At 47.1% G+C, this 27461-nt stretch overlaps 2 protein-coding genes, 1 long non-coding RNA gene and 4 other non-coding genes across 8 annotated transcripts; 3 read left to right on the top strand and 4 right to left on the bottom strand.

The window, feature by feature from the left end:
- Nucleotides 1-1261: 1261 nt before the first annotated feature.
- On the top strand, nt 1262-15904 carry ABT1 (activator of basal transcription 1). Of its 2 annotated transcripts, XM_047860490.1 has the most exons (4): nt 1262-1267; nt 12730-12971; nt 13614-13819; nt 13966-15904. In XM_047860490.1, the coding sequence occupies exons 2-4, from the start codon at nt 12731-12733 to the stop codon at nt 14344-14346; spliced, it is 828 nt and encodes a 275-aa protein (XP_047716446.1). In that variant the 5' UTR covers nt 1262-1267; nt 12730; the 3' UTR covers nt 14347-15904. The 2 variants fall into 2 exon arrangements, with proteins under 2 accessions (XP_047716446.1, XP_047716445.1); XM_047860489.1 differs by lacking the exon at nt 1262-1267 and having other exon boundaries at nt 12668-12971.
- On the bottom strand, nt 1801-1873 carry TRNAA-AGC (transfer RNA alanine (anticodon AGC)). Its single transcript has one exon. It is a non-coding gene; the product is annotated as a tRNA-Ala (tRNA).
- Nucleotides 2017-7105, bottom strand: LOC125165623 (uncharacterized). The gene is made up of 5 exons (XM_047858720.1): nt 7099-7105; nt 6003-6329; nt 5645-5859; nt 3639-3816; nt 2017-2150 (listed from the first exon to the last, which is right to left on the bottom strand). The coding sequence occupies exons 1-5, from the start codon at nt 7103-7105 to the stop codon at nt 2065-2067; spliced, it is 813 nt and encodes a 270-aa protein (XP_047714676.1). The 3' UTR covers nt 2017-2064.
- TRNAY-GUA (transfer RNA tyrosine (anticodon GUA)) lies at nt 5298-5385 on the top strand. Its single transcript is given in 2 exon segments — nt 5298-5334; nt 5350-5385. It is a non-coding gene; the product is annotated as a tRNA-Tyr (tRNA).
- LOC125166625 (uncharacterized) lies at nt 8240-12403 on the bottom strand. The gene is made up of 4 exons (XR_007152468.1): nt 11153-12403; nt 10668-10864; nt 9948-10015; nt 8240-9518 (listed from the first exon to the last, which is right to left on the bottom strand). It is a non-coding gene; the product is annotated as an uncharacterized LOC125166625 (long non-coding RNA).
- TRNAY-GUA (transfer RNA tyrosine (anticodon GUA)) lies at nt 10675-10763 on the top strand. Its single transcript is given in 2 exon segments — nt 10675-10711; nt 10728-10763. It is a non-coding gene; the product is annotated as a tRNA-Tyr (tRNA).
- A 1164-nt stretch (nt 15905-17068) lies between the features above and the next one.
- TRNAN-GUU (transfer RNA asparagine (anticodon GUU)) lies at nt 17069-17142 on the bottom strand. The gene has a single exon. It is a non-coding gene; the product is annotated as a tRNA-Asn (tRNA).
- Nucleotides 17143-27461: the final 10319 nt, after the last annotated feature.

Below are 27461 nucleotides of genomic sequence, written 5' to 3'. Positions count from 1 at the left end.
GCGTCCTTTTTTTTTTTTTTTTGAATCCTCACCCTCAAAAACGTGCATTTCAGCTACATACATCCCCGATGTGCGTCTCCCAAGACGATTCCCGTTGTACAACGAATCTAATTTTTAAAATTACTGGTTTCTGTAACGACGACTAATACGCGCGATCAGACAGGCTTCAGCCGCACACTTCACATACAGCGGGGGCCGCAGAGAAGTCCTGGGCCCTGCCGAGGCGGAGCAGAGGCGGCCCTACGGGGCTGGAGGTCCGCTGACGCGTCCGCGCTCTCCCGCCGGGGGGACCTGGGACCCGGGAAGGAAGGACGCGACCTGCGTAGGAAGGACGCGACCTGCGGGTGATCGGTGGGGCACGCGCGCCCCCTGGTGGAACTGGAGTCGCGAGTCTCCCGGACGGTGTTTTTCCTGCTGGACTGCAGGCAGCCGCCCACAATGTCAGGGCAGGATGAAATTCCGGGATTCAGGGGCACTACTCCCCCTTCTCGGTTTAATTGTGTAACGGCGGCTTTGAACCCTGCCTGAGGAAAGTCGGTGGACACAGAATCACTTGGGCAGGTTTTACAACGCGCCTCTGCCTGGACCATTTTGAAGGTGCGACCTAGGCATTGGTAGTTTTAAAAATTCCCAGGTGGCATTCATGTGCCGCAGGGGTGGAGAACCACGGATAGAAGAGAATCAAAAATCCTAGAATTAAAAATAACAGACAAGGTGGGAGAAATGGGTAGGACTTTCTACCCATTTTGGGAATCAGCTCAAAAGATAGAGATTCCGCTTATCAACAGAACGCATTTGCTAATTTTGCGCCAATCTCATTAAAATATATTAATCCCACTTGTGCCCTGTCGCAAAAATGGGATACCGACCACCTCCCGAGTGGGAGAGTCCTCAACTACAAAGATACTAATTAGATCAAGTAAAGAAGACTTGTGTGCGAATTTTGTCCTTGGTAATTTTTTGTATTTTTTGAATTTTTTGTATTCCTTCCTGTGCTTCAGAACTTTTAGTCTTAAATGATTCTCAAGCTTTGGTGTATATCAGAACACAGAAGCCCAGGCTTCTTGCATTGGGGTAGTGTGAGGACCACTGCCTAAACCATATTGGAAACTATCCCTATTAAGGGCTGAAGATTGGTCTGAACCGATAGCTCCTGATGAAGTTTGTTTTTTGAAAGCGAACTGGGGCAAAAGAGTAAAGAAGAAAACTGGTCCGATTTTCTTTTCAAAGATAACTTTTGGGCTCTGGATGCAAGGTGTATTAGAGAGTCCTGGCCTGAGCTTCTGAAGGCACCACCGAGGTTCTCCACCCTCCTGTGACTGGGCCATTTTCTGCCACAGCCGGGTATCAGTATCCGCATCATCACCACCACCTCCAAAGATATAGCCGTCGGACTCCAGAGGAGGAAAACTGCATGCATAAAAAACAAGTCTGAAATAATACCTGATTATGTGGCTCTTCACCATCTCGCTAAGAAATGGGAATCCTTCCTTCCAGTTTTAAGAACTTGAGGTGGCCCTACATAGGTCAGATGTGTGGGAAATAGATTGAGAATAAAAATACAATATCAATGCATAAATAATTGAAGTGTCGATTCGTAAGTCCACGTGGCAGGGACCAATATTCAAATCTGCAAAACGTCTGCCAAATCCTAGAGACCTCAGCCTTCCTATCCTGGCACTGTCTGAAGGCCTTCCCTGTTACGACCTGGGCCCCGCTCCCAGCTGGTGATGTCTCCATCATCTCCGTCTGTTTAGAGGAGCAGGAAAGCAAAAGCCAGCGGGGAAGAGAACGCAAAACTGGAGAATGCGGGCATCGATCCCGCTACCTCTCGCATGCTAAGCGAGCGCTCTACCATTTGAGCTAATTCCCCGTCCGGACACGCCGCCGCGCCTCTCTTCCCCACTTTGAAATCTGGAGGCCATTCAGAACGTGTCGCGCCGCCTGTTTGTAGTCGGTCTTAGCCAATTGTTTGGGGTGCGGGGCCGCACATCAATGGCGATTCTGTCCCTCGGCGCCACCTACAACCTGTCCTACGCTTCTGGACCCTGTCGGTAAAAGAGCTCAGAGCGCAGCTGGAATCCAGGCCGTGGAGTCCTCAGAAACACTTGTCTTAGAAATTGGGCGAGAGTTTAACCCTGGACGTCCATCTGTGGAAACAGGGAATGGAAGGAAATTGCAGGTGCATCCAGGAGGGGAAACTAAGTTTCTCGAGCAAAGAGGCTCGGCTTTGGCCTTCGCAATAGGCCCTGACAATCCCTGCACCCCTACATTTTCCACCAGTTGACTCTGCTGGCTTCAGAAACAGACTCTCCGGAGTCCCCACAGACATCCTTAAAAACAAAAAAACCAAAAAACCCTTAAAAAAAACTGGCTTTAAAAAAAGAAAATCCCTGCCTGTGGATACATGGCCACGAGGGGGCGCGCGTCCCAGTTTATTTCTCCTTTCATTCTGGCTTCTATATTTCTGATTTTGATTAAAGGGTGTAAAAGTTATTTTGCATTTTTCCAAGGTAAACATTAATCGGATGCTAAGATAATTCTGCCTGCAGGCTGAGATCTAGAGTCTTTGCAAAAAGACAAAGGCAGTAGTCACCTCTTTTTCTTCGGGACTTATTGGGTACTAAGTATCAGGTACTGTACTAGGTGCTGCTTACTGTACAGAGCTAGCTCCGAAGAGCAGGATTCGCTGGGCATTGCCAGGAGCCCATCACGTGCAGGAAAGCCATATGAAGGCTTTCAGTCCCATCTACACCTTCGACTTCTTTGCCTAATATTCCATCATTAGAGACTTCCTCCATTTGGTTTAGTGTTATTTTTTAGTCTCAGTGAAACTGAAGCAAGCGATCAAAATTCAAACGGAGGAGAAACATCTCAATTAAGAAAGTGACTCTCCGTCCCTATGCAGAACAGCCCTTTCCAAGATCCTTAAAATGCCCTTCACGTCTGCTCTCCTTTTTTGCTTTTTCTCTGCAATCAGGGCTGATAAAAACGCGGATGAATAGCCCTCTGACTGACGAAAACTTCCACCTTCTTGCCTCCCCACAACTTAGGAAAGAGAGTTCACAACTCGGGTTTTCCGAGTGTGTGTAGAAACCCACCGTTCAGTTCAAAACTTAGTTCCAGGCCAGCCCCACCCTGACTGTCCCCAGCATCTGGATGTGTCTCCCCTATTCTTTCCTGGACAGAATTCACCCTGCTGCAGAAGTCCATTTGGCCTCCGCTCACTTATTCCTCCCTATTTATTTTCCCTATGATTCTACTAAGGGTGTAGGTGTGGAATTTTAGCGACAGAAAGTAGGCCTGCTCCACAGCTCAGGTCCATGGACAGAACACTGGCATGACTGATCGCACCGGCAGCGACTGGTTTGTCTGGGGGCCTGCAGCCATGAGCTGGGAGTGTTAGTTTCCAGTCCCGCTGTGTTGGGTGTTACATTTCCCAACACTCGACTTCCACAGAGACCAAATGAAAATCAAGAATATTACTTTAAAACTCACATGGACGTTTTACCAGTTGTTACCAGACTCCACTCTAAGCTCTCTGCTCTGGACTGAATTGCGTTCCCCCCAAATTCACATGTTGAAGCTCTAACCCCCAGGGTGATTGTATTTGGAATAAGGAAGTAACTAAGGTTTACCAGGTTGTAAGGGCGGGGCCCTGATCCCCTGGGATTGGTGGCTTACAGGGGAGCCACCAAAGAGCCCATTCTTTCTCTGCCCTGTGAAGGCACAGCCAGGAGACGGCCATCTGCAAGCCAAGAAGAGAGCTGTCACAGGAACTGAATGGCCTTGGTCATGGGCTTCCAGCCTCCAGAACTGTGAGAAAAAAATAATTTTTGTTGTTTAAGCCACCCCAGTCTGTGGCATTTTGTCACAGCAGCCTGAGCAGACGAAGACAAAAACCCCTTTTTAATCTGCCTCGTGATAAAGGAGATGGGAGTCTGTGAACCACATTGCTGATTTCCTGCCAAAAGGGAAGCTAGGAGGAGAATGAAAGGCTGGAGAAGGAGGAAAGGTGGGCTTACTCCTTCCTGTGTCCTTTCCGGGAACTTCCTGTTCCTCTAAGTGTGGCCCCAGCGATGAATCCATCACCATCCTGAAATTTCAGCACTTGTTGGCAACGTTTTCTACTTGGTATTCAAAGCACAGAAAGGACACCTGATAATGTTAAGAGAAACCGTCCACTTCTTAGGACGCTTTTTCTCTAGCTGCTAATCCTCTATTAGGTTAGGAACATTGAAAGGAACGTTACTAGGTTCCGTTTCATTAGCGTCTCATGGAAAGGGACTTCATTACTGAGCTCCCTATCAACTATGAGCTCTCAATGTTTCTAATAGGAGGCACTGGCAATTGCCATTTGAAGAAAAATTTGGATTTTTTTTCCAATAATATGGTTTTGTCGAACTTTTATTATAAGAAGCACAGATATTTTATAGAGAAACCCACTTAATCTTTTCCTTAAATATATTACAAAGGAAAGCCTTTTTGCTCCAGGTAGTTTAGCAAATTCTCTACTTGTGTCTATTTCTGTAGCAGGTGCAAGGAAACTGACCAATTTCTGTTGAACCTCAATGTTGTCTGATTTTCTTTGGGTCAGGAATATTTATATTTCCACTTAAGAATTTTAAGAATTTTTGTTTCATTTTAATTGCTCTACTATAATTATGCAGTGGAATGTGAACCACCCAGATCATATTTACCCAACTAAGAACATTGACACACACACACACACACACACACACACACACACACACACACACCACTCCACATTTTTCATCATTAGAGTTAAGAATAGACACGATTTCCCATTGGACTTTCACTGTGGAGTACTGCAATGTACCAAAATGCATGGGACCTTGCTCTGTTCACAACCCAGGGATCTTCTCCAACCTAGTTGTCTGTATTTAGGGCAACCATACCATTTATTGAGCAAACTTTGACACTTTGGAGAGAAGGAGTAGGTAACCGGAGAGGAAGGAAGGAAATCGGTCCATAATAAGAGGGCACTACCTTCAGCTATATTGTTCCTGGGGGAGGAGGACAGGGGACAGCCTTAGGGGTTTTGCTTGAGAGCTACATAAGTGATATCCTAATGTCTTATATGTATAACCCAATGAATTTTATGTCTTTATAAACCCATGGAACCAGCTGTCTATCCAGATCACTATATAAAACACATTCGGGGTCTAGGAAGTCAGCTTAAGGCTGCACTTTGAAAAATGCACGTGAACATTACCAACACAGACCGTCTGGACCGACGTTATTTTAGGAATCCTGAAAGGGTGCCTCCCAGGAGTCCTTCGATAGCTCAGTTGGTAGAGCGGAGGACTGTAGGTGCGATAGTTGGACATCCTTAGGTCGCTGGTTCGAATCCGGCTCGAAGGACGACAATTTTGGAAATCGTAGACAACTCCAGCGACGCCACAGCAACATTTAGACCCTTACTGAACGCAGGGAATAGTCCCTTTCCGCGCTGTGCAGTTTCAGGTTTTAATTGAGATTCAAACCTGAACGCGCTCTCTCATTTACAAGCACAAAGCGCGTTGGAACAGACTGCCAACGTGGTGGCTCTAGGGAAGGGGGGAAGGGGGTGGGGAAGCCCTTCCCACGAGTCTCCGTTCACCTTTTCGCCTGTGAAACTCACACGCTCGCGAGGGCGGCCCGGCTCCGCGCGCGCGGCCCCGACCCTGGGCTCCCTGCGCGCGGCCGTCCCGGGTTCCAGGTTCAGCGTTTCCCCGCGCGCGGCCCCGGCGCCGGCTCCGCGCAGCGCAACGGCGAGGGCGCGCGAGTGTCTCCAACGTTGGGGTCCGCGCCCGCCGCTGGGGGCCCTGTTAGCCCGGTGATGTCTGAAGAGGCCTTCTGTCGGAGAAATTTCAGACACACCCAGGACGCAGCATAACGAACTCCCATCGTACCCACCGCCCAGATACGGCCACCACCGGTGGCACCGTCTAACCCCAGAGCCACACCCTGCCCGCAACCTGTGACCTTTGGGCACAAACCCGAGATGTGTTCTCCTTTCTCCCGCTCCTGTGTCTCGAAGAGATCGGTGTGGAGGACGGAAGAGGGGACAGGACCAGCCCAAGCCTCCTGTCCCCTCTGCAAACACACCAGGAGTGGAGGACAATCACCTTTCAGATGAACCGAGTGCGCGGGTGGGAGGCCGCCTGCACCTTGGGGATGTCCCCGCGCTGGGACGCGTGCAGACAAACGAGGAGGTCGAACTTGTACACGCGGGTTCGCTCGTGACCCAAGACACCTGCTCTGCTCCCAGCCGATCGCGGCTACTGCGAAATTCGAAGGAGCTGGGCCTGCGGAAGCCCTGTCTGCTGCGCGCCGTCAGGGGGACGAGACCACCCACAGCTTTCCTCTAGCTTTCCGCCGTGAACTTAGACATGGCACGCATGTTTGAGACAGTCGTGTAGCTTCTCGTAGAATATCATGCTCAGCCTGTTTGCTAATAGTTTGGTGTAAAACCCAACATTTAAAAATGATCTCGAATGGTAATTTTCAGGAACAGCAAGGAATTAGGAGGGTTTGAAGATTCCTGCTGTCCTTTTCAGTCTGTCTTTGGGGAAGCCTGTTCCCAGCAACCAAACGGCCGGTAGAAGCTACCAAGTTTTAAGCAGAATGAATTCTGGAATGCTGTTGCAAGAGAGGAAAGGAGAACAGGGCAGTCCTGTGGCCCACGTGACGCAGGACAGAGCAGGTGAAACGCCTCGTGTCTAAAGACTTATATCCTTTTTGCTGGAGTCCCAACTACTGCAGTTTTCAGTCTTGAAAAACTGCCACAGCCTTTTCAAATCCCATCCAAGATCTGGATTCACTCTGATAAATTTGCTCCACTTTTAGCTCAACACGTTTAGAAATTCCACAAAGAGCCTGAGCCTACGATGAGCAGCTTTTCCAGAATACTTTCCTGGAATCCATTTCTTGGAGTGACTGGAAAAAAAACCTCACTTCTCTTAAAGTAATACAAAATGACACTAGGCTGGCAGGCAGACTCTTGGCCAAACGTCACTGAACTTTTCTTTCACTCAGCGATAGAACACGGACAATTGGAAACCAACCAACAAACAAATCTTTGAACCCTCTTACCATACATATCTCTTGGTGCAGAAGCTCACACATTTCTGTTGGGTGTTTTCCTAGGAGGAGAATGAGCCTTCCTCGTGGATTCAGACTTGCACGTTTCCTGTGTGTCCGCCTGAGTAGGGTAGGTTACACTGCAGTCACAAGCATCCCCCCCTCTGCAAATCATGATGGCTCGTAACCGGAAACTCTTTGGCGTCATATAAATCAGTCATGGTTTGCCTGGTGGGCTCCTTGTGGATCCCCAACAACTCAGACCATATTTTGTCAGGGGAAGGGTCAAGAGGGGTGTGGTGGATGGCTCACTGGCTCTCCAACTTCCAGGAGGGACATCTCATTTGTCAAAACAGTTGTGTCACACGGCCACATCTATTTCTAAAGGAGTAACGAACTCTAGTCTTAGATATGGGACAACACAATGTCAGGAGATTTTTGAAAAGCAATAGTGTCCATTACAGTTCACCACGCAGCCACCAACGATTCTGCCCACCCTCCTTCCTAAAAGCCAAACACGCTTGGCTTCCCCTGGGGGGAGACAACATAGAAGTCCATGAGAACGTCAGTTTGCTGAAAGTCTAGCATCTCTGAGGGATGCACGCTGGTTCCTTCGCTGGTGAAGGATTTGCATTTGTTTCTACGCGGCTCTTCATAAATGCAACTAGGTCTGTCCAAATGTGACATTTAGGACGACTAAAACTCTTGTATGTGATACAAAACATCAGCTTGAACGCACTGGAGATTTAAAAATAGGGTAAACACAAATTTGTGCAATTGCATAATATGCTGCAAATAGTAAGTACTATGGGTAAAAGAACAAGTAAACAGGGTAAGTTGGGAATCGGTGATAAGGAGGCCGAGGGCAGCAAGAAAGACTGCTTAGCAATGGCGTCGAGTTGGTGTTGAAGTTTCCGTATGGATGACCAGTTTTCTTTTCTTTTTAATTACTTCTATTGAAATGTAATTTAAACACAGTAAAAGTCAGGGGCTCCTGGGGGGCTCAGTTGGTTAAGCATTTGACTCTTGATTTTGGCTCAGGTCAGGATCTCATGGTGTGTGAGATCGAGCCCTGGTGTCGGAGCCTGCTGAAGATTCTCTCTCTCCCCCCTGCCCCTCTCCCCTGCTTGTGCACTCTCTCTCTCTCTCTCCAAAACAAAACAAAACAAAAACCCCCCACACACATAGTAAAATCCATTCCTTTTAAGTCTTTTTAAGTGTATGTTCGGTGAGTCTTGAAAATTATATTCAGTCACAGAACTACCACAACCATCATGATATAGAACCTTTTCATCCCTCCAAAAGGTTTACTTCCGCCTTCGGAAGCACTGATCTGCTTTCCGTCGCAGTACTTTTTGCAAAAGTCTAGAGAGAGACTCGCGCAGAGTGCGGCTGGGAGCCTGGCTTCCTTTACCTAGCAGTGCTGTTGGGATTCACCGGGTGTATACCCATGGTTCATTCCCTCTTACTGGTCAGTAGCCCATGGTAGGGACGTACTACGATTTGTTTCTTCACTCACCAGCTAACGAAACTTGGTATTGGTTTTCTTGTTAATAACAAAACTGCTTGTTATGGACCGAATAACCACCCCCCGCCCCGTTCCTATGTTGAAGCCCTGATTTCCAGCATATCAGAATGAGACCGTATTTGGAGATGGACCCTGAAAGACGTTACTGCACTCATTGTGTGCCTTGACCCGATCTGGCTGGCATCTTTACAAGAGGAGGTGATGAGGACACAGAGAGAGTCGCTAGGAGCATGTGAGTACAAAGTAACTACCGTGGAAGGAGGAAACAAGAAGATACCCTTCTGAGGCCAAACAGAGGCCGCAGAAGAAATCAACCCTGCTGACACCTTGATCTTGGGCCTCAGCTTCCAGAGCTGTGAGGAAATAAATTTCTGTTGCTTGAGTCACCCAGCCTGTGGCGCGTTGTCATGGCGGTCCTCACCGACTATTACGTGGCTATAAATATTTCGGGTGTAAGTCTTTGTGTGGACGTGCGTTTTCATTTATTTTCGGTAAATAACATAGGCATGGGACTGCTGGATCCTATGGGAAGTGTGTATTTAACTTTCAAAGAAACTACCAGCTGTTATCCAAGGGGGCTATACCGTTTTACATTCTCATTGCAGTTCGTTTCTCCACATCTTAGCACAGTCAGTCTTTTAAATATTGGCCATTCAGAATCGTAAGGAACACTGTAACACATTCACATGTCCCACCCACATTTATGGGGAGGGGATTATTCAGATATTCTAAGAGGTGGGTGAAAATCTCGGGGTCGTCTTAGATTTCAGCCTCCTTTGATGAATGTGTGGAGGCATCTCCCGGGGCTTAATCTGCATTTCCCTCGTGGCTAATGATGTCTACCTTTTCAGGTAGTTATAGGTCATCTGCACATCTTCGGTGAAATGTCTGTTGAGATCCTTCCCTTTTTAAAAAAAAATTGAATGGTTTGCCTCCTGATTGAGTTGTGAGAATGCTTTATACTGGATAAAAGCCTTGTATATCAGATGTTTGTTCTGCAAATACTGTCTCCCAGTCTGTGGTTTGACTTTTCATTTTCTTAGTGGTATCTTTTGAAAACAGCTCTCTCTCTCTCTGCCCCTCCCCCACGTTTTCTGTCTCTTAAAAATAAATACGTAAACTTAAAAAAAAAAAAGGAGAGAAATGTACTAGACCATATATTCTTAGTTTCTCATGAGAGGGAACAGAATAACTACATTTAATATGAATTATGTGTTGGCAGATTTCTCATAGAAATCACTAGGTAGGATCTTCTGAAGAAAAATGTATTTTTTCAAGACTACAGTTACAAAGTATTTTTAAATAAGAAATACTCTTTTATAGATAAACTTACCAGAAATCTTTTCTAAGGATACATCATCGAGAAATGTCTGTCCAGATGGCTTACTGTTTTCTCCAACCCTGTTCAACCAGGAAGCCAAACACCATTACAGGTGTTCATTAGCAATGCATGATAGCATCCCCCCCCCCCCAATAAATGTCTACCTTGCTCTTCTCAAAATTGGGGAGGGGCGTATTTCATTTACTTGGTCCACTCTAATATGAGGCACTCAGTTCCTAGACATACACTCGCATACGCGATGCCCCTCGTGGTTTGGGTCTAGCACATTTCCGTCTGTACACTTTCCTTGTCTTTCAACAAGGAGAAATGCAATGTTTCCAAAATGAACTTGGCAGTGTCTCTGCTTTAAGACAGTAGAGCCCTCTTCAACCCAGTTATCTATATTTAGGATAAGTTATCATTTATCGGCCACTATAACAGGTGTTAAGTGACCGGGACAGCGGGGCCGCAGTAGGGATAAGGGTGATGGGCCTCAGGAAGCAGGATATGGAACATGGATGGTGGTATTTCCTTTTTTAAAGACCTGAAACAGGCAGTAAAAAGAACTTAAGTTCTTATGAATATTGATTTTTTAATATACCTCTGTGATCGCGACCCCTATCAGTTTTAGAACATTTCCAGCACCCTAGAAAAAAATCTGCACTAGATTTTAAAAATAGAATCCAAACAAAACCATTGGGAGAAACATTAAGGTATTCTAACAAGTCTTACCACCAATCCTTTGATAGCTCAGTTGGTAGAGTGGAGGGCTGTAGGCGTGTGGTTGTGGTCATCCTTAGGTCGCTGGTTCGAATCCGGCTCGAAGGACTTGGCCTTTTTGAAAGGTTTTCGGTGACACTGCACACCTGGTCCCTTAGCGCGTGTAGGAAAACTTGAACACAGTTGGGCGGACAGATGAACTCGTAGGACTGAAAAATAATAAAAACAATAGTAAACGACCCCCAGATACGTACACAAAAAGCTGTTTATGTAAGTCGGGGTCTCCAGGAAGGCTGACTTTTCAAGGAGTTTGGGAAAGGGAAAGGGTCATGGGGAGGGCGGACAACCGGAAGGACGTCTTGACCCAAAGTTTACAATTCATTTTGGAGGCCCGGTGGTCTTTCTGGACTCTCTGTTATGCTGATATTTAAGCGCATAAACATTTAATTAATGGCAACTTGAAACACACACAAGGTCGAGAAAACAGCATATGTTACCATCGCAGCCATCACATGGGTAGAACAGGAAGCATCTATTTCCGCAGATGCCCCCCCTTCCCACCTCGGCCTCTTGAAGCAGTGCCGAGATGTGCTCTCACTTCATCCGTAGTTGCTCGGTGCTTTGAAGACGGAAGAATGACATACGGGACCGAGTCTGTGCCTCTTACCGCCCTCTCCCGCCTCTGAAAAAGGAGCGGCGGGCAAATGATAAAAGTTTGCTTTCGTAACATTAATGAAACCGGCGTGTAGGAACTCGAGTTTATTAGATCTTTCGCCCACTCCAGGAAGAGCGTGGCGCTGCGTTCCTGCAGGAATATACTGGGAGGCTCTCTGGCAGGAGCTGTCACCTAGGAAGGTAGCTTGTGGACGGACACCTGCGCCCCCTGCTGCGATCCTCGGGGGGGGGGGGGGGTGTTCCTCGGCGCCCTCGCCCGTTCCAGCGGGATGGGAATTTCCGTCCGGCTGCAGCGAGGGCGGGTCTAAGTTACGCTTAAACTCGCCCCGGGCCCCTTCCGGAAAGCGGGCTGGAGGGTTTGTCCGCATTCCAGGCCGCGCCCCTTTCCGCCCCACTGCAGGTGCGCGTGGGAGGAACGGCGGCTCCAAGAGCACGGAGACGGCGCCCCCTGCTGGGCGCGTCCGCGCGCGACGGGACAGGGCGGAGCCAGGCACCTGCGGGAGAGAGGTCTCAGCAGGAGTGCAAGGACCGCCCGCGGGGCCGTCCGCACAGACAGGTCTCGCGAGACCAGGGTTAAGCGCGCCGCCCGGGGGGGGGGGTCCCCAGACTCAGGGCCGTGTGTATATGTGCCAACAGGTGTTTATAATATAAACACGAATCACGTATCAGTACAAATGTATGATAGGCGCCAGGCACGTATTTAACGTTAGGGCAATAACTGTTACACATGACCATTTGGGGGACATCTTTACGAAATCAAATCTAAAATGATTACTTTAAAGTAAACAAAATACTTGTGAACTACTTGAGGTCACAACTGAAATTTTCAAAATGCAAATCTCCCTTCCAAAACCTGTATTTGCGAAGCTACATTTCCAAAACTTAGAAACATTCACAACTCGCAGCTAAATTTCGAAAAATAATTCAAATTTCAAAACTCAAGACAATTTTAAAAACTGAAGTAAACTGTAAAAGGTGGAACAGCCCCCAACCGGAGGCACAGCCGGGTCCCTTGGGTAAAATGCTGTTTTGATCGCTGACACACAGAAACCTCTCCCAACTTCCCAGTTTTCCAGCATTTCCAGGAAGAGCCTGCTTCCCGCCTTTCTACACCTCACCCAGGCGTTCTCCAGGGCGCGTTAACACTTGGGGACCCACCCGCTCGGCTTCTGCCTCTGGGCCTGCTCGACCCCGGGTCCCACCCGCCAGCTTCGGATCTCGCGGCCGCTCCGGCCCCCACTTCCGCTCTCTCCACCCAATCTGGTTCTTCCATTTATCTCCGCCCGCGTCGGTCCCGCCCCCTCGCCGCCGGCCGGCGTACTCGGTGCGCGGCAGCCGGCGCGGCGCGGCGCGGCGCGGCGCGGCGCTTTACGGCTGTCGTGCTTCTGGTCCCCGCCAGCATGGAGGCCGAGGAGGTGGAGAAGGAGGCTGCGGAGCAGGAGCCCCCAGAAGCGAGAGACCAGAAACCAGAAGCGGAGGAGGAGCAGGCGGAATCCGAAGAGGCGGCTTGCGGCGGCAAGAAGCGGGTAGTGCCGGGTATTGTGTACTTGGGCCACCTCCCGCCCCGCTTTCGGCCTCTGCACGTACGGAACCTTCTCAGCGCCTATGGCGAGGTCGGGCGCGTTTTTTTCCAGCCGGAGGGTAAGAGCGGAGGCCCTGGCTGTGCGGGCAGCAGGGTGGACTCGCCCGCGCGTCGCGTGGCCCGGGTTATGCGTGTCCGAGGCGCTGTGGGGCACGGGACTCGAGGCCGGCGCCCAGGGAGACGAGTGGTGCGCAAGCCTTTAAGGAGACGGGATTAGGTGTGGGTAGCGCCTTGCGCACAGATGGGTAGTTCTCGGGTGGTGAATTCTGGCTTCTGATGTCGACCCCGCGCAGCCCTCTTTCCTGAACCAGCTTTACCAGTTTACTGAGTGAGTACATCCTGAATAAGTCTCAGAGGCCTTTTCACACACTGAACCCATCCCCTTTGTCATCGCGGCCCGGGTCTAGACACTGTGTGTGTGGTCAGCTGACCCCAGCTCCCGCGCGGACACTAATCGAATCGGGATTGGGGGCGTGTGAGAGTTGTAAGTAGACTGTTCGGAGCGGATCTGACGCAGGAGTTGACGTTTGAGGAAAGGAGTTAGACGTGGGGAAAGGGTGCACGGGGAATGGATGGAACTTGGAGTCCTTTTCCCGGGCAAAGGCCTGGAGGTGGGATCCTGGCCCGCGGGCGAGTGGGGGGTGAAGTTCCTTGGGAGCCACGTGGGCCCCTTAAACCTCTGCTGTGTCCTCGGCGCGCAGACGGGTTCGTGAGGCGCAAGAAGAAGGCGGCGGCGGCCTCGGCCACGGGAGGGAAAAAGCGGTCCAAGTACAGCAAGGACTATACCGAGGGCTGGGTGGAGTTTCGGGACAAGCGAGTGGCCAAGCGCGTGGCGGCCAGTCTGCACAACACGCCCATGGGAGCCCGGCGGCGCAGCCCCTTCCGTTACGACCTGTGGAACCTCAAGGTAAGGGGCGGACTTGTCTGCCTTCCCAGCCCTAGCCGGGGCTGCTCCGTTACCTCCTGTTGGCCCCACTCGCTCTCCTCTCCTCTGCCTTCCTGCCACGCGTTACCCACGTCCTTTCTCGTTTTTGTTGTTGTTGCTGTTCACAGTACCTGCACCGTTTCACGTGGTCCCACCTCAGCGAACATCTTGCCTTTGAGCGCCAGGTACGCAGGCAGCGCCTGAGGGCCGAGGTTGCCCAGGCCAAGCGTGAGACTGACTTCTACCTTCGAAGTGTGGAACGGGGACAGCGCTTCCTTGCTGCTGATGGGGACTCCGCCCGCCCGAATGGCACCTGGGCCTTTGCCCAGCGTCCTACTGAACAGGAGCTGAGAGCCCGGAAGGCAGCTCGGCCCGGGGGACGTGAACGGGCTCGCCTGGCTAACGTCCAGGACCAGGCTCGCTCCAACCGAGGGCTGCTTGCCAAGATCTTCGGAGCTCCACCACCTTCAGAGAGCGTGGAAGAACCCTCACTAGCCAGGGACTCATGAAGGGCAGAGAGACCCCTTCTATCTCGTAGCCCTGATAATGTCTATTCAGGCAGACATTTTATTATCTTTCTCAGACCGGGAGTCTCTGATGAGTGCTCAGACCTTTTGTGGGCCTCTCCTCCCCGCTCCCACTCCTGTTGCCTGGCAAAGGCCCCTAGTTCATACTAGCATGAGTATGACTACTGCACATGCCTGTTTCATTTGATTCTTGGCCATCTGCCTCCTGCCCAGTGGGAGCCTCTAAAAATCCCACTTTCTGGCCTCAGGAAGAGCCTTTACCTCAAGCTAGAGTGGGAATGTGTAGTCCAGGCAACTTTTTTACCAACTGTAAGTGAAGGGTAGCGGCCACATCCTTTTTATTTAGAAAAGATTAACAGGGATGGGTTAATGGGGTGGGAGCCACCTTCCAAATGTATTTATAGAAAAGAAAAAATATATATATTTGTATACTTTTGTAGTTTATTGGTGCAGGGGGGGTGCATTTTATAAGTTCTAACTTCTGTCTCCTCATGTCCCATTAATGTCATCTCCTGGTCTCAGAGCCACCTCCCCCTCCCTCTCCACCTTCAGTCTGAACTCTTTTCTGTCTATCAGATTAATTTCTTAGCCCACTTTATCAATGATCTAATTCCACATTTACCAAGTCACTACATGAGGACATAGTGATAGTGGGTAATGACACACGGCCCTTGGCATTAAGAGTTGTAGGCCACTAGAAAGGGACAGATATTCAAGAAATAATGTCCAGAGGTACTGCAGGCATCGTGTAGAAATATATAAGGGCTAGAGGAGGAGCCATGGGAGGGCTTGGTTTATCTGGGAAGGTAAGCAGTGCTTAATACGGACCTGATCCCTCATCACGCTCTTCAGAGAGGGGTCAGTTGTCACCAAGTTTTCCATATCGCTCCTGAAAAGCGAACAGAAATCTGAATGAGCCTGATGTACTCCTGTTGTTGGAAACAAAGCTCCATGGATGGAGCGTCGGGTTCAAACCACTGTAAAGGGAGACAAAGCCTAGGAGGTAGGCACGGTGCCCTTCGGGTGGTCTTCTATGAATTAGGGCTTAGACAAGGGGGAGGGCTCACAAACAACACCAAAGCAGCTCTAGAAGCCGCACAGAATCCATGGCAGCCACTAAGAGAAACGGAAAACTGTAGTGTTAAGAAACCTGGACGCAGCCTCATAGAACTTGGAACCGGTCAGGGGCGCCTGGCTGCCTTGGTCCATGGAGTGAGCGACTCCCGATCTGGAGTTGGGTGTAGAGATCACTGAAAAAAGTCTTAAAAAACTAGTCACTGTCCAGTCTGTTAAACCTACAGCAAATAGTAGAGTGACTATAATAATAATGGATTTTGCTTGTGCAATTTAATTCCCCGCTCCCCCCCCCCCCCGCCGACCACCACCGCCGCCGCTCCTCAATATAATTACTCATGTGTTTGGGTGAAGCAGATTCATCCACTTCTTTGGCTCTAAAATGATAAAATCTTAGTCCTGTTACGATTTTTATTCGATAGGCGCACTTTATGTGGGAGAATAAAAATGACCTTACGGTTCAAAATGATGGCTGTTGGGTGTCACATTTCCCACGTCCCTAACCCTCTCATACCCGTCTGATAAAAACCTCTGTGTAACGTTACACCCTCAGTCTTGGGAACTTGATACCCTTGTTTCTGTGTTCATTTCTCATGAGTTTGTTTCCTGTGGGTCGTTTCCTCAGGTCATGATGTCTTCCCAAGTGAGCGAGAAAAATTCCGTGTCAGAATCTGACAAGCTGTCATATTCACTTATTCAGGATTCCCAGTGCCACTGTCACCTTTGGTAGATAAAGAGAATGTCGAGAGTGAGAAATCTCTTCCCCTTAGGTTGCTAACAATTTAGGAAGTAAAACATGGGGCTTCGGAATTTTTTGAATGAAATAAACTGCTCAGGCTGGGTGGCGTCAGGTGTCAGTATATTCAAGGTCAGCATCCAAGGCTCCGGTACAGTAGTTCGCACAAAGAGTTTACCCGCAGCCTGGAAAACTGGGTAAATCACAGGCGGAGCGAGAAATGAAGATAAGAATGGGTGGAAGACAATGAGCTTCTGGGGAACCATCAGCTTGATTGCCTGCAGACCAAGCCCTTTGAGGGCAGGAAAATACCTTCTTTTACGCTTAAAATTTTATTTTCTGAATGTTGCCACGAGTAACCCTGACATGGGTCAATTTTAGTTGTACAAATGCAGCAATTGTGTACGTTCCCAGAAGTGGATTTGCAGAGTAATTTTGGTAGATCTTCTCAAAATGCCTTTTATGGAAAGTGTCAGGGACCCTTTGGGGGATTATAAGCGAGGAAAGTCAGATGATTTCGATGGAAGCCTGCACTCTGCCTCCGCGGCCCATTCCCGACGTCCAGAGCCCGAGGACCTGACTCGGGGACAGCCTGGGCCAGCTGGGTGTGGACGGCCGGGGTTCACGCCGCCTGATGGACCAACGCAGCTGAGGGAGAAGGAATCTGGAAACAAATTCAGTAGAATTAGGGACAAAATGATGAGATCGCGCCCACGTCTGGCTGCATCCTGAAGGCTTTCAAGCAAATAATCCGGGAACACGGGAGCACTCCCTCTGTCGCAAGACGCCCTGGGGAGCTACGTTAGCTCGGTTTTCATTTTATTTGTGAGAATGTTCACAAACGGATTTTGTCCGACAAAATTTCCGAAAACCGGAGTCCTTAAAGGGGAGGACCGTCCCTGGGTGGGCTCGAACCACCAACCTTTCGGTTAACAGCCGAACGCGCTAACCGATTGCGCCACAGAGACGGGGACGCGGGGAGCTCTCTTGTCAAACATGATCATGTCATTTTCCCGGTCCAGACCGTGGGATATACTCAAGAAACGAACCTTTTGCCGGGCATGTATATTGAAGAAATGTTCCCTCGTTTCCTGGTTTCTGTTGTTCCTATGTTTTGAAAACAAATTTTGACAATACAGATATTATTCTTAGAGAGGAACCTCAGAGTGTTGACTGGGTGGGGAGCTGGGCGCGGGACTGCTGTTTAGCCTGAGAAAGTGTGATAATAATAATAATAATAATAATAATGAAGGACATCTGGACCGAATTTCTTTTCAGGTCGATAAGAGAGCTTTTGCTAACACTCCGGTTGATAGGGAAGCCCCTGGAAGGGTTCTGTACAGGTGAAGATCCCTTCAATGGGAAAGATTCCAGTAAGAGAAACGCAGAAAGGAAAACCATTTAGGGGACAGTCTGAAGGCTCATCAGTGGATCCTTAAATGATCAGGTAAAAGTGTACTTGCCCGGAAATAGGATATTCTCACGTACCAAAGCAGCAGCGCAGAGATCTCTTGCTAACTGCAAAGAGAAAAGTCTTTACAAAATGACCTCTGTCTCCACTTACACCAGGGATCAAATTGAGCACCATTAACAATGGGGCGGATTAACATCGGCACTTCCTGGTGAAGTCACACGGGCACGCCCACATGATCTTCTGGCCAAAAAGGATTAACTTGGATGTCATTTGATAACTTCTGGCCTCCTTGCTCCATTTAGCTATTGCCGTGGAACAAGATGCTGAAAAACGTTAGTGACTGTTTCAATCATGGCTCTTCCAGAGAAGCAGAACATATGTAATATCTCTTCTCTCTCTCTCATCTCTCCATCTCAGTTCCTTTCTCTAGAGATCTCCCCCTATTCTAGATCCATCCACCAGTCCTCAATCAATCCATCATCTATCTATCTCATCCCTTACCTATCTGATGGGCTGATGTGTATAGAGCTGGCCAGCAAGCTAGAACGCAGACAGGATTTCTGTGTCACAGTCTTGAGACAGAATTTCTTCTTCAGGGAAAAAAAAAAAAAAAGGAACGAAACATGAAGAATTTAAAATGTTGGTTGAGTAAAATAAGATCTCGGAGATTCCAAAGTCAAAACATCCACTTAAGGGTCCTCAGCACAGACTTGAGTATTTTGGGATACAGCGTACATGGAAAGGTCTGGAAGGCTGGAAAGTAGTGCGAAATAGACAGTAATATGTCCCTGGAGAGAGCCCCAGCTGGGAAAACGCGATCAGAAAAATTAAGGTGTGATGTAATTTTCTTTGCTTGGAGAGTAATAAGTAGCCAAAGCATGATACAAAGTGCGACAAACTGTGCAGAGGGGGATGGGGTATGTGAGAACTCTATTTCTTGTGGGGTTTTTCCCTGTATTTCTGATTATTCTTTTTTTTATTAAAAAAAAACTTTTTAAATGTTTATTTATTTTTGAGAGACAGAGAACATGAATGGGGAGAGGCAGAGAAAGGGAGACACAGAGTCTGAAGCAGGCTCCAGGCGGTGAGAGCCTGACGCAGGCCTCGAACTCACAAACCTGTGAGATCATGACCTGAGCTGAAGTCAGACGCTTAACTGACTGAACCACCCAGGTGCCCCAGTGATGATTTTTTCTACAAATCTAAAACTGCTTTAAATAATAGTCTATTAAGTTAAATCAGTCAATCAATCAATCATATGAAAAAGGAGGGGTGTTACTGACCAGACTCAAAACACGATCAAAGGGAAGTTTCTCGAGCACTGTTACCTGTACCTGTATTCAAATTAGGATCCCGGAAATGGGCCTTTGGTCTTACGGTGAGGACACAGTGATCACACCTGGAATTCTCCCAAAATGCCCTTTGCTCTGCAAAGTATAATTCAATGTGACAGCAGCCGTAGTCTACCTTTTCATTCAGTGACGCATCTTTAATATCTCCCTCCTGCTTTATTGGGTCATAGCAATCAATCCGCTAAGTTCCATAGAGGGACATAATAAGATGAAACAAATCATGTTTGCTGTTCTATTATTCCCCATAGAATTCACTTCGGAGTGAATTTAGTAGACTGTTCAGTTTGGGAGACTTGTTTCAGAATGTACCGGAAGGTACCTCTCTGGAGAGGTAGGCAGAGGGGTGGAGGGGCGGAGGGGGTGCTGAGTCAATGCTGTAAACTTTGGTTAAATTAAAAGTGAAGAAATCACAGAGTGCTAAGGCGAATATATTTTGGGGAGCAACTGATTGAATTCCACTCATCTTACTGAAGAAGAAGGTAGGGACCCAACAGGCTAAATGTGTTAACCCACCGGCATGTGGCTTATAAGCAGCAGAGCAAAGGTCAACCACCCGACTTCCTGATTCTCTCTCAGGGTTCTTTTTACAACACACCAGGCTTCACAGACTTGTTCCCTGTATCCAGGCCGTGGGAGCGTTGCGACCGTTTGTAATGGTGTTTACCCCACCCTCCTATCACAATGCAAACTTCATAAATGCACGTTCTCTTCACTGATATTTGCGCGTTGTCTACAATCATGTCCAGCCTCAGCAACCATTTGTTACATAAAGAAAAAGTTCTTCCACGGTGGTGGGGCCGCGTTCAACCTACTCACAGCCCTGCGCGTTCAGGCAAACCCCGAAAAAGACGCCTTCTGGCCAAGCCACCGCCCGGTTGCGTCATTTCCGGTGGTTGTCCTACTCCCAGATTTGAATGTTCTTGGAAAGAAATGATCGCACTTCATACACAGTAAGTGCTTAACAAATGTCACCTCCTTTCCACCTCTCTTCCCTCTAGGGAGGCTTCTTTCCCTGCGGGCGTTTCATTTCCTCCAGCTAATACTTGAAATCTTTAGAGTACCTACTAGGATAGTGGGTGTCCCAGTGGGGAAATTTCCACAGGAACACATCACAAACGGTGTATACGGAAACTGCACACTTCAAGCAGAGAGGCTCTGGCCTCGGGTGGGAAGTCCCACGAGAGACTCGGTCGCTGAGCGATGGGGCTTCCAGAACTGGTTTTCCTAACAAGGGGTCCGGTTGGGTGATGCCTCCCTCCTCTGAATTCCGCCTAGACAAAGTCTGTATCACAATGAAGTTCTTGGCTGATCTCTTATTTGAAAAGCATTTTGCGTGTAAGTTTTATTTCCCCCGTAAAAGGAAACCGTCTAAAATCTTGAACGTTGAGGATACCTAAGAGAGAAGATGAGAAGAACTTGAGGGACACAGCGCCAGAGAATCCTCTCGGGACGTTTACCAACATACGAGGCCATCTTTTTAAGAAAGGACAATTTAGGGGCGCCTGGCTGGCTCCACCGATAGAGCATGTGACTCCTGGAGTTGTGAGTTCGAGCCCCACGTGGGTGCAGAGATTACTTAAAAGTAAAATCTTTAAAAAGAAAAAAAAAAAAGGAGACCAGTTGGCAGCTAAATTTTGTAGGCGAAACATAAGAGCTTCACTGCATCAAGGCCCTCAAAGCTACACGAACTATTTTGAAATGCATGGATTCAAGGGTGAAAACAACGCAACTTTCCATCAGCAGATGAGTGGATAAGCAAATTGTGGTGTACTCACACAACAGAAGATTACTCATCCTTAAAAAAGAATGAAATTCTGATACATGCTGCACAGAGATGCACCGGGAAAACATTATGCTAAGTGAAATAAGCTGGACACAAAAGGACAAATATCGTATGATTCCACTCGTATGAGGTACCTAGAATAGGCAAACTCACGGGGGTGGAAAGTAAGAGAGAGGTTACCAGGGGCTCGAGGAAGAGAGAATGAGAAGTTACTTTCTAATGGGAACAGAGTTTCTGTTTGGGAGGATGAAAAAGTTCTAGAAATTGACAGTGTGATGGCTATACAACATTGGGAATATACTTACCTTTTTAATTTTGTTTTGATGTTTATTTATGTTTTGAGAGAGAGAGAGAGAGTGCATGTGGGATAGGGGCAGGATAGGGACAGAGGGAGAGGGAGACAGAATCCGAAACAGGCTCCAGGCTCCAAGTTGTCAGCACAGAGCCCGACGCGGGGCTAGAACTCACAAACTGCGAGATCATGACGTGAGCCAAAGTCAGACGCTCAACCGAGGGAGCCACCCAGGCACCCCATGGGAATGTACTTCATTTGTAAATGTACAAACGGTTAAAATAGTAAATTTTATGTTCTATTTTATGAAATTTCTTTAAAAAACATGGATTTTGCATTTTCAATTTCAAAAATATGTTCACTATTAGATATTTGGGAGATAGACCTATAAACCAACAGAAATAATCACTGTAACCATTTTAATGAGCATATTCCCAATGTTTTTCCTATACATGTCTATATATATTAAAGTGGAGTCATTCAGTACATATCACTGTATAACCTGCCTTTTAGTTTTTGCAATGTATCACGCATATCCCTTAGTGTTAGACACATACATTTTACGACTCACTTTGACAAGCATCCTTGTATGTGTATTTTGTCACACTTTTAATTGCTTCCTAATGGTATATTCCTTAAAATAACTTCAGATCAAATCCAAGAGGATTTGAGTGTTGAGAAAACTAAGGGAGAAATCCCTCGGAAAACAAAGGTAGGTATAACTCTAGAACAGACAGAAGAAAAAGATGAACGACTAAAAAAAGACATTGGGTTTTAAGTACCATGATCTACCTTGTAAACAGTCCCAGTGGTTTATGGTACAGCTATGCTCTATGAGTTGCCCAACTCCAGTAAAATAGTTGTATTCTTAATGTTCTGTTCAACCTGTTTTTTCCGAATTTTAACATTTAAATAATGAGATGATATATAATACATAAAAATTAGGAGGTGAAAATGTCCTCTATTTTTAACATTCATAAAAATACTATTCTCAAAATCCTCCTAGAATTTTTCTATGCATTTACAAACATACCACTTTTTACAATAATGTACCTCCTACTTTGATAGTCTTGACACAAATATATTTTGGGCATTTCATCAAATGGAGTCACCGCAGTTGATTTAAATAGTTTATTTAACTTAGCATTTAAATCGTTTCCAATTTTTTGCTATATCACAAGCTGGCTACAATAAATATCCATGTAGATATAGACACATAGATTTTTGTTATCAGTAGATTTATAGAACATCCTTAAAGTGTAATTGCTGGGTTAAAGAATATATACATTAAATGTGAAAGCTACTATTCTACTTTCAAACCATTTCAGGCGTAAAGTTTGTTTCTCCAATAAGACTGTATATACATATATAAACTATTTGTACTCATACTAGTAATGTACAAGAGTGGTTTAGTCTATTTATAGACTGGGCGGCTTCTAAACTGCAGAAATTTATTTGTTACAATCTGGAGTCTGGAAGTCCAGGACGAGGATGCCAAAATGGGGGAGTTCTGGTGAAGGCCTTCTTCCCGATTCTGTTCAAGATGGCAGTCTTCTTGCTGGGCGCTCACATGGCCGAAGGGGCAAGGAGGCTCTCTAGGGTCTCTTCCATAAGGGCACTGACGCTATTCATGATGGTTTCACCCTCATGACCTAATCACCTCCCAAAGGCCCCACTGCCAAACGCCATGAAGCCGTAAGAATTTGGGGGAGACACGAACATTCAATCTATAAAGGTTTCTGTTTTTCCAAACTGCCAATACGGCTATTACTGTTTTTTAATTTTTGCTAATATGAAACATTACCAAGAGTTGGAAAATTCAAGAATAATCAAAGTCTTTTACATTACTTTGAATATTAATGTGACTCTTTTTTCTTTAATATGATTTATTGCCAAATTGGCTAACATACAGTGTGTAAAGTGTGCTCTTGGTTTGGGGGGTAGATGCCTGTGGTTCATCGCCTATGTACAGGACTCAGTGCCCATTCCAAGAAGTGCTCTCCTCAGTGCCCATCACCCATTTTCCCCTCTCCCCCACCTCCCCATCCACCCTCAGTATGTCCTTTGTATTTTAGAGTCTCTTACAGTTTGCCTCCCTCTCTGTTTGAAACTATTTTTTCCCCTTCGCTTCCCCCATGGTCTTCTGTTAAGTTTCTCAAGTTCCACATGAGTGAAAATATATGATATCTGTCTTTCTCTGACTGATTTATTTCACTTAGCATAATACCCTCCAGTTCCATCTACGTTGCTGCAAATGGCATGATTTTATTCTTTCTCACCACCAAGTAGTATTCCATTATATATATAAACCACATCTTTATCCATTCATCAGTTGATGGACATTTAGGCTCTTTCCACAATTTGGCTGTTGTTGAGAGTGCTGCTATAAATTGGGGTACACGTGCCCCTACGAATCAGCACTCCTGTATCCTTTGGATAAATTCCTAGCAGGGCTATTGGTGAGTTGTAGGGTAGTTCTAGTTTTAATTTTTTGAGGAACCTCCACCCTGTTTTCCAGAGTGACTGCACCAGTTTGCATTCCCACCGACAGTGCAAGAGGGTTCCCGTTTCTCCACATCCTCGCCAGCAGCCGCAGTTTCCTGAATTGTTCATTTTAGCCACTCTGACCGGTGTGAAGCGGTATCCAAATGTGGTTTTGCTTTGTAGTTCCCTGATGATGAGTGACGTTGAGCATCTTTTCATGTGTCTGTTGGCCATCTGGATGTCTTCATTGGAAAAGTGTTTACTCATGAATGCGACTCTCTTTTCAAGTGTATATTGACTTTATTCCCTCAGGAACTCCCTGTTCATCTTTTCCTATTTTTAGTTATTGATTTGTAGAAGCTCTTTTATAGCATGAATAGGAACACTTGCCTGTGACATATGGTGAGTAGACTTCCTCATCTGGCCTATGGGGCAATTAAGTAATGTTAAGTTTTTAGTTTTTATACTGTCAAGTCTGATAACTCTTTCATAATTTCTGACACTGATATTATGTGAAGAAAGGCCTTCACAACAAAGGATTATTATTTTTTAAATTATCATAAACTTTATTTTGGCACAACCATGATGTTATGTTTTACATTAAGAAAATAGTACACTTTTTCTAATGAAACCCCTCCAGACCGTTTTTTAGATTGGGTGTGGTGGGAATTTAATGCCTTTTCCCCAACCCTTAATGGGTTAAGCACATTTCAAATGAATGATCCTTTTCTCCATGACTTAGATACCAATTGAAAGATAAACTACTTCGGGGGCGCCTGGGTGGCTCAGTCGGTTAAGTTTCTGACTCTTGATCTCAGCTCAGGTCTTGATCTCAGGGTCGGGAATTCAAGCCCCAGTGGGGTCTGTGCTGGGCGAGGGGCCTACTTAAAAAAAAAAAAAAATTCCTTGCTATATAAATCACTGATCTGTTGTTTGGAATTTTTATTCCACAGCCTTTGGAGGAAAAACCACCCTTGATCTCTTCTAAGTGTGGCAGTGGAACCTTCCATGTAGAGAGAACAGCGGGTTAGGAAACCCGTGTGGAGCGGCCCTAGCTGCTGCTTTACTCACATAGGCCTCTTTCAAGATTCATTTTTGTTGCTCTGGGATTTCGCCTCTTTAGGTCTTCTCTTTAGTTCCTACAGAAGCTGGAGGTTCATACCTGAAGAGGCAAGCTCCCTTCCGCTTGATCTTTAACTCTGAGGCTTACTGCACACCCCCCTCCCCCACGAGGGAGGCAAACAGCAGGGACCCACGAGGGAGGCAAAAGAAGGGACCCACACCAGCACCCCTCACACAACAGTCCTGCTGCAGCCAGCCTCTGACGACCACAGATATTCAAAGCAGCTCCAATGTGAGCATCAAGTTCCATACATGCCTCAGATATAAAATGGAACGTGACAGAATCCAGCAGAGAAGGGACCTGGTCTAGTTCTGATTCCATCATACGGACCTTTAGTACAGGCCTAGTTTCCTCACCATCTGCAGACTGGGGAAATCACTGTTATCCTCCGAGTTCCCGGGAACTGTGTATGAGACAATATATCAAAAAACAGCTCTAGAAGATGTAATTTACCATACAAATAGAAGGAATCACTGTAAAATACTAACAGTAGGCTTTCAAAGCTTGGGATGGCCTTAAATACTACACGGTGATACTGTTCAAAAGAAATATCATGTGAGCTTCATATGCAATTTAAAATTTTTTAGTAGCCATACGAAAGGAAAACGAAAAAAGAGACAAGTGTAATTTGAGTAATATACCTTATTTAACACAATATATCCAAAATACCGTTTAACATGAAATTGATATGTTATTAAGGAGATAATTTACATTCTTCTTTTTGCACGAACCCTTCCAAATCTAGTGTGTATCATATAAGCGTAGCATATCTCAATTTAGACTAAAATTTTATGTGCTCAATAGCTACATGTGGCTAGCTACCTTAATAGTGCAAATATATGGTGTAAATACTTATTTTAGAGAGTGGAAGACTCAGGTTCAGAGGTGTTAAGGGACTTTCTTCAAGGCCATCTGGTTTTATTATGGTAGAGTTTGGCTTAGAATTCCAATCTTGTAACCTACCTGTACTTTATTTTTGCACTCAGGGTGGTAGGGATCTAATTTTTTCTCCTGAGCTTTTATCTAACACCATTTACTGAGTGACTCATCCTTTCTGCACTAATCCAAAATGACACTTTTTAAGTACAGTACATTCCTATATAATGCAGATCTGTTTCTGCACTTTGCGTTTTGCTTCATCTACTGTCTTCGGAGGAAAAGGAACTCTTGATCTCTTCCGTGTGTGTAGTGAACACCTTTCAGTGGTTTTCCATTTAATTTACACTGTTAACACCGACAAAACAATGCACGAGATTTTAAACATATCATATATACACACAGAACTCAGCGGAAGCACACGACACATTTTATACATGTGGTTCTCACTGCAGCAGAGCTGCGGCCAGGCCAGCCCGGGAGACCCCCATTCACAGGCACACAGGTTCAGACACAGACACACACAGGAACTCAGGCACACATAACTCGGCCCAACACACAGACACAGGGAGTAGGTGTGGAGGGGCCGCAGTAAGGAGAGCGCGAAAGGAGGCCGGAGAAATGCGAACCACAAGCCCTAGATGGCAGGGGCAACGCGAAGCCTCCTCACCCGCCACAGAATCGCTGGGAGGCGGGAGGAATCGGCTCATCCCCTCGTGGAGGCTCGGTGGCAGGGGCGTGGCCAGAGGGTTGGGGGCGTGGCCAGAGGGCGTGGGGGGCGTGAGGGCGTGGGGAGAGGAAAACAGATGTCCGGAAGGAAGCCGGGGTGAGAATCCATGCCTTCCCCGGTTGCTAGAGACGAGAAAAGAGACCGGCAGATGAATTGCAGTACTGGAGAGCACACCTTGCACTTCGGCTGAAAGATCGGCGATCTTTGGGAAAGCAGCTAAGTAGACAATTGAGAGAAGGCAGATTGTAGCACGATAGGAAATGAACACTTGGAAATGGAAGCAGTATAGACTTTAAGCTGGTAAATTTTGGAAGGGGAAAAAGAAAGAAAAAAAACACCAGCCGATTAAAGGCAACCCAAACCTTTTCTTCTTTTTTAAACCGGGTACAAAAGGGCATCTGCACATATTTGAACACATGAGGCAAAATCTCCATGAAGGAGATGAATTTTAAAAACCTACAGAAAAGACAAATGAAGTAGGTTCCAGAGGCGGTGGCAGCATGGGCTGGGCAGGTTAAAGGAGTCAGCACATTTATTCCTCTGGGAGAAGAAAGGCGGGATAGATAAAAAGATGTGTGTTGAAGCGGTCAGGAGGGCCCTGACCGCCAGATATTTTGTTTTTCCGTGTAGGTGATCCGATGGGGGCGCCGAGGAGCGTAGAGGCGGCCAGCGGTGACTGTTCCAAACTCCGTCAGTCCCCCGCTCGGCCAGAAACACAGGGTTTGTACCGCCCATTGGCGAACCCTAAGGCCTTGCCGCCCCCGAAAACGACCACGAGCAGCTCCAACGTCCTCCGCCCGCACGTCGGGGCTCCCCGCTTAGAACAGGGGCTGGATTCAACCAGGAAGGTCCACTTAGGATTTCATACAAAGGCTCCTCCTCGTTTTCAGATATGTTAAGGCAACCTTCTGATCCAGGAGTTAAGGTACGCGAGGGCTGCGGAGATTTCTCAAAATGGGCACGGAACATAAGAAACAGGAGCTACCCCACAGGTCCTCTCCTTTCCTCCCTAGACCTTAACCGCCAGTTACTTGACCTTAGCAGGTGCAGCCCCTCCGTGTCAAGGTTCCCCTGCCGGACAGGACGGAAGGACGGCCTCGGTCGGCAAGGGTCAACCGCTTTCATCTTGCCCCACTGCTTCTAGAGTCCAACTGGAAGGCGAGGCCAAAGCTGTCGCCTGGGGCATGAAACGAGCAACTTCTACTGCGTGACAAGCTGTTTTTTCCCTCAAGG

This window comes from Prionailurus viverrinus, chromosome B2 (assembly GCF_022837055.1).
Source record: "Prionailurus viverrinus isolate Anna chromosome B2, UM_Priviv_1.0, whole genome shotgun sequence".
In the NCBI taxonomy this organism is placed as follows: Eukaryota; Metazoa; Chordata; class Mammalia; order Carnivora; family Felidae; genus Prionailurus; species Prionailurus viverrinus.
This window is presented reverse-complemented; position numbering and strand designations above follow the sequence as displayed.

Bases quoted from the DNA above. Each gene is read 5' to 3' on its own strand.
- ABT1 (XM_047860490.1), top strand. From the start codon at position 12,731: ATGGAGGCCGAGGAGGTGGAGAAGGAGGCTGCGGAGCAGGAGCCCCCA. The intron at 12,972-13,613 runs GTAAGAGCGGAG...CTCGGCGCGCAG, and splicing joins CGTTTTTTTCCAGCCGGAGG to ACGGGTTCGTGAGGCGCAAG. The intron at 13,820-13,965 runs GTAAGGGGCGGA...TGCTGTTCACAG, and splicing joins ACGACCTGTGGAACCTCAAG to TACCTGCACCGTTTCACGTG.
- LOC125165623 (XM_047858720.1), bottom strand. The intron at 3,817-5,644 runs GTGAGTTTCACA...TTTTTCTCACAG, and splicing joins CGGGCCGCCCTCGCGAGCGT to TTCTGGAGGCTGGAAGCCCA. The intron at 2,151-3,638 runs GTAAACCTTAGT...CTGTTTCCACAG, and splicing joins GGCCCCGCCCTTACAACCTG to ATGGACGTCCAGGGTTAAAC.